Genomic DNA, 5,249 nt, shown 5'->3' on the forward strand with positions numbered 1-5,249 from the left:
TATTATTAAAATTCTAATAACTTTTATTTAAATTTTAATACTAACATTTATTTTTATTAATTAAAATTATTTTTATATTTTAAAAATATATATTATATTAATATTAATTTAATTATATAAATGGTTTATGAATTTTATCTAAACAATAATAAGTGTTTTATTGAAACATTCTTGAATACTAAATCACTTATTTAATTACCCTGTTGTATTTAAATGTTATTCTTAAACATAACTATATTGTACCCTCACCAATACCTAACAAAACAAAATACGAGAAATATATCTCCCACTTACCCTCACGCAATACTATTTTGGGAACTATAAGACCCCTGTTAAGTACCCTGTGGATTTAATATTGAATGATAGAAATTAAAAAGAAAAAAGATGTTGAAAACATCGCCCATCATTTTTCATCTCATTTCAATATTATCCACTTTAACTTTAATTTCTTTCGTCGGATTCCGTCACCGGAATTTCCAAAAAGTCGCATTATAGACAACTCTTACTATAATGAGACTTTTTGGAAGCTTTTCCGGTGGGTTTTTTCAGTCAAAATCCGGCAGCAATTTATTGGAATCGCAAGTTTGATAGCTAGTTTCTGCACAATCAAAATGTCCCAGGGGTTTTTCAGGGTGCTGAATGCAAATATGCAGTTAAAATACCATTTTAACTGCAACAAATCAAGATTTAACCTCAATTTCTTCCGCCTATTCCGTCACCGGAATCTCCAAAAAATCGCAGTATAGACAACTCCATTTTTTAAAAGTCAGCTCATCAAACACGTGGCCTCGTGTTTCATTAAGAAAATAAATATTTTAGATCACGTTCATACGCTGAAGCTTGATACACACGACTCACCAAGGTTGGATTATCCATGTGCTCACTTCTGGTTTTGCTATCATCATACATGGTTTGCGTGACGCGGCAACGGATAAGAACGAATTTGAATGGCCATCAGAATTTGGTTGCGTTTTGATATTTAATAAAATTTATTATGAGATAGACGGCTTGTCATCTGATTTTTGTATTTTTTTATATTTTGCGGAGTTGCTTTTGATATTTAATAAAATTTATTATGAAAAATACTATTTGGTTATTTTAATTTTTGTATTTAGCTTTTTGATAATGAATGCAAGAGTCTCTTCCATGAATAAATTATCAATTGCGTTTTGACATTTAATAAAATTTTTATCTGATTTTTGTATTTAGTCTTTTTCTTATGCAGTTGAGTTTTAACATTTAATAAAATTTATTATGAGATAGACTGTTTAGTCATTTAATTTCTGTATTTAGCTTTTTTCCTATATAATTTGGTTTTGACATTTAATAAAATTTATTATGAAATAGACTGTCTGGTCATTTGATTTCTGTATTTAGCTTTTTTCCTACTGTACTTGATAATGAGTGCTCTCAAAAATTTATTATGAGATAACACTGTTTGGTCATTTGATTTCTGTATTTAACGTTTTTCCTATGCAACTTGATAATGAGTGCTCTCAATTCCTCAAGTGTCCCCTCAATGAATAAATTATCAGTGGCTTTTTGACATTTAATAAAATCTATTATGAGGTAGATTGCCTCCTCATTTGACACTGTTTGGTCATTTGATTTCTGTATTTAGCCTTTTTCCTATACAACTTGGTTTTGACATTTAATAAAATTTATTATGAGATAGACTGTCTGGTCATTTGATTTTTGTATTTAGCCCTTTTTCTACTCATCTTGATAATGGGTGCTCTCAAAAATTTATGATGAGATAGACTGTCTGGTCATTTGATTTTTGTATTTAGCCTTTTTTCTATGCAACTTGATAATGAGTGCTCTCAATTTCTCAAGAGTCCCCTCAATAAATAAATTATCCCAAGAAATCAGCTTAAGAGTTCGCTATCACTATATTTACATAATTGTTTTCCTTGTCTTTAAAAACCTCACATTCTAAAATGAAATGTTTTTCTATTTCCATTTTTCAAACACAGTAATACAGTCCAATATTAAAAATTATTGATCAATTTTAAATAAAAATTGATTAAAATATATATTGAAAAGAAAAATAAAAATGTCTTAAATTTCATAAAACAATTAAATTAGTCAATCATATAACAGTTAAATTAGTTGGCTAAATTAGAGTAGGGAAAGATTACATTGTCATTTTAAAAATAATTTCGAAATTATAGTGGGGAAATATTACATTGTCATTTTAAAAGGAATTTTCTAAATGGAGGGAGATATGGATTATTAAATGATTGGATATGTCGGTTGATAAGGTCTTGTAGTAAGAGGTTATACTGCATTTTATGTAGTGTTTGGTTTGATAAATTAGGTTAAAGTTAAAGGTTATTTGGAAATATGGTGTGTTTTTAGTGATATTTATATAGTTTTTAGTTTCTTAGATTAAATTAAGATTATAAGTTATTTGGAAGTAAGATATATTTTATTATAAAAATTAAATTCATAAAAATAAAAAGTAATTTTTGTAAATACTATTTAGGTTGGAATTATTTTTAAGTTTTAGAATAAAATTTAAAATGATTTTTTTTATAAATTAGAGAATAAAAATAATTATCCTTAATACTATTAGCAATAAACCAACTTATTTTAACAATTACAGTCAGAGATTACTCTAAAAAACCAAAACCAATATTAATAACAATGAATCAAATTACTTCAACAATTTACAGTAAGCAATAGTTTTTTTCATTCCATAGCATCATTGGATTTTCAAAAACAATAGTTTTTCTCATTCCCTAGCATCATTGGATTTTCAAAAACAAAACGGATAAATAATTTGCTTTATTGCATTTTCAAAAACAAAACGGATAAATAATCTGCTTTAAAATGTATTGATGCTTGTGTAAGAAAGTACGAAGTACTGATTCGAACCGCCGTGTTTTATGTGAAGATTGCTTTCAAGAATGGTGAAGGATTCCATTGGCCACAGCGCTTTTTTTTTTTTTTAAAAGCACAAGTTATCCTTTAAATTTTGGCACACGTCTCTGTCGTTGTTTCCTGACTTTATTTGTTTCGCAAAGGGCCGAGCTCGTCAGAATCCGGTCTGTGAAGTGTTTCTTTCGGGTGGGTTTGGGATTTTTTTATGTACTTGCGCTTGCCCCACCAAGGCTATTGATGTCTGCATTTTTCTCTTAGGCCTGTCATCTCATTTTTCCCTTGTGCTCTGATACATATATCTGCAGCAATCCTTCCTGTTTGTTTTGGTTTTTCTGGAGGCTAGTAACTGGATTTCGTTATACCCACTTGGAATCTGGAGGGTTAGATTGGGTTTTATGCTGGGCTTCAACCTCTGTTTGTAAGTCAGCGGATTATCTTTTAAGAGATCATGGCTGCCAAGGTTGGAAGGCTTGTGAGTGCTAACAGTAACTCGTTCTTAAGAAGAAAGAACGGAGAGAAGAAGAATTTGGGAGGCAGGGGCAATGTAATTGTGATGGCTTCTGTTGCTTTCTCTGGGATGAAAGAGGAGTATGAGACACTGAGATTGAGCCCTGGGGCTACTGAGAAAGATGTGAAAAGATCCTACCGTCGTCTTGCGTTGCAGGTATAGAAGTACCCACTTGAAACTAATTCTTCTACTTTCAAGTTCAGATAGCTTCAATAACAAGTATTCCATTTCTGAAGCAGAAGAGCTTGCTACAGTTTAGAGATAGAAATTAGAAATGTTAGGTTCTATGTTTAAGCATGTTTTTAAGAAAAAAGTATGGTCTGGCCATGCCACTGATCACAGAAAGAAAGATTTATGATCCATTTTCAAAAGTTTTTTGAAGATAAAAATTATGAACTCATATGTTGATATCATCTTGTTACAGTATCATCCAGATGTTTGCAAAGGAAATGACTGTGGGGTTCAATTTAACAAGATCAATCATGCCTATGAGGTAACTTGCTTGCGTATGAGTGATTTGTGTCTTTCAGTTTATAACATGGGACTGTTATGCATGCCCATGGTTCTGATTGTGGTTGCTTTTGTGATGAATGAGCAGACTCTAATGTCCAGTTTGGAAAAGGCAAAACATCAAAACTGTTCTGCTGATTACCATGTGGAGGACCTGATGGGAGTGGGAGAAGATTCTTGGGAAGAATGGATGGGATGGGAAGGAGCTGGCACCCTTGATTATTCCTCCCATGTTAACATTTATGCCTGATAATTATTCCTCCCATATTAACATTTATGCCTGATGAGATCTTCATCATAAACTCTGTATCCATGTCCTTTTGCCTTGCAGAAAGTCATTGCCTCTCCATGAGTCATCCCCGTTTATGAGCTACCTATGAATCTCCAGCTTTTGACAATATAATAACTGCCATATCAAAGCCCATGGACCTGCTTCACTCACCTGCTTGACAAAATATTCTTCTACTTGTATAGCTAATCTTATTTCTCTTACATTAGCTCCCACTGCACAAAAGACTTCTCAATCCAGTTGATAATACTACAGCTTGTTGAGATCTTAATAATTCATTTACTTTGCTCCTGAGTTTTGATTATTATACTACTTGTACATATGTTGCGTTTACTTTTATCTCAACGACTGGTACACACTTTTGAGATCTCTATCAGGGGACCATGGGAAGATTATGGGGATTTGCTCTTAAATGAAGAGCTCCTAACTATATTTGTTTTTACAACGCTACTCAATTGATGGAAACCATTATTTTGAGTAAGAGATCTTGGTTCATTGAGATGAAATGTTGTATTTTAATTCTGTTATATAATTTGAGATGAAATGCTGTATTTTATTTCTATTATATACTTTTTTGTGGTTTACTGTCGTTCACAAACATTATTGAAGGAAGATTGGCTGGAACCATTGGCAATCACTGTGTTTAAACTTTATTTGCAGAAAAGAGATGTTAATGTTAATCATGATTTTTATAGTTTACTATATCAGAGGCTTTATTTGACATGTATAAATATGTGCGTGTTTCCCATATTTTAACTGAAATATATTCAATTTCAATGTTTTTGAATTATTTGCTTTATAAATAATTACTCTGATCATTTTGGAGGGCTGACAAAGTATGCTTTAGACTTTAATTTTCGAAGACTTCGATTATGGAGCCATCCAGTGGAGCACTGATGCTAAATCTAATTTGTTCAATAGCAACAAAGGTGAAGAGGGAAATTGAAGTGTGGGTGAAGTGTCCAAGAAGAAATGTAGAGGGGCAGAGTGGCCAACAATGGCAGGGTGCTGAGGAGCTTTAAAAGGATTCTTTAGAGTGGATTTAAAGCTCTGTGC

General features: G+C 31.7%; 1 protein-coding gene across 1 annotated transcript; it reads left to right on the forward strand.

Moving 5' to 3' along the window:
- The first annotated feature begins 2,974 nt into the window (after positions 1-2,974).
- On the forward strand, positions 2,975-4,758 carry LOC149220798 (chaperone protein dnaJ 8, chloroplastic-like). The gene is made up of 3 exons (XM_089384910.1): positions 2,975-3,550; positions 3,819-3,887; positions 3,993-4,758. Exons 1-3 carry the CDS (start codon positions 3,335-3,337, stop codon positions 4,152-4,154), a joined length of 447 nt encoding a protein of 148 aa, XP_089241036.1. The 5' UTR covers positions 2,975-3,334; the 3' UTR covers positions 4,155-4,758.
- Positions 4,759-5,249: the final 491 nt, after the last annotated feature.

This window comes from Pinus tabuliformis, chromosome Q, assembly GCF_031772625.1.
Source record: "Pinus tabuliformis cultivar Carrire ecotype Pingquan chromosome Q, CPIR1, whole genome shotgun sequence".
Lineage (NCBI taxonomy): Eukaryota > Viridiplantae > Streptophyta > Pinopsida > Pinales > Pinaceae > Pinus > Pinus tabuliformis.

Excerpts from the sequence above, each read along its gene's own strand:
- LOC149220798 (XM_089384910.1), top strand. The coding sequence starts at position 3,335 with ATGGCTGCCAAGGTTGGAAGGCTTGTGAGTGCTAACAGTAACTCGTTC. Across the intron at positions 3,551-3,818 it reads ACCGTCGTCTTGCGTTGCAG|TATCATCCAGATGTTTGCAA; the intron begins GTATAGAAGTAC and ends ATCTTGTTACAG. Across the intron at positions 3,888-3,992 it reads AGATCAATCATGCCTATGAG|ACTCTAATGTCCAGTTTGGA; the intron begins GTAACTTGCTTG and ends ATGAATGAGCAG.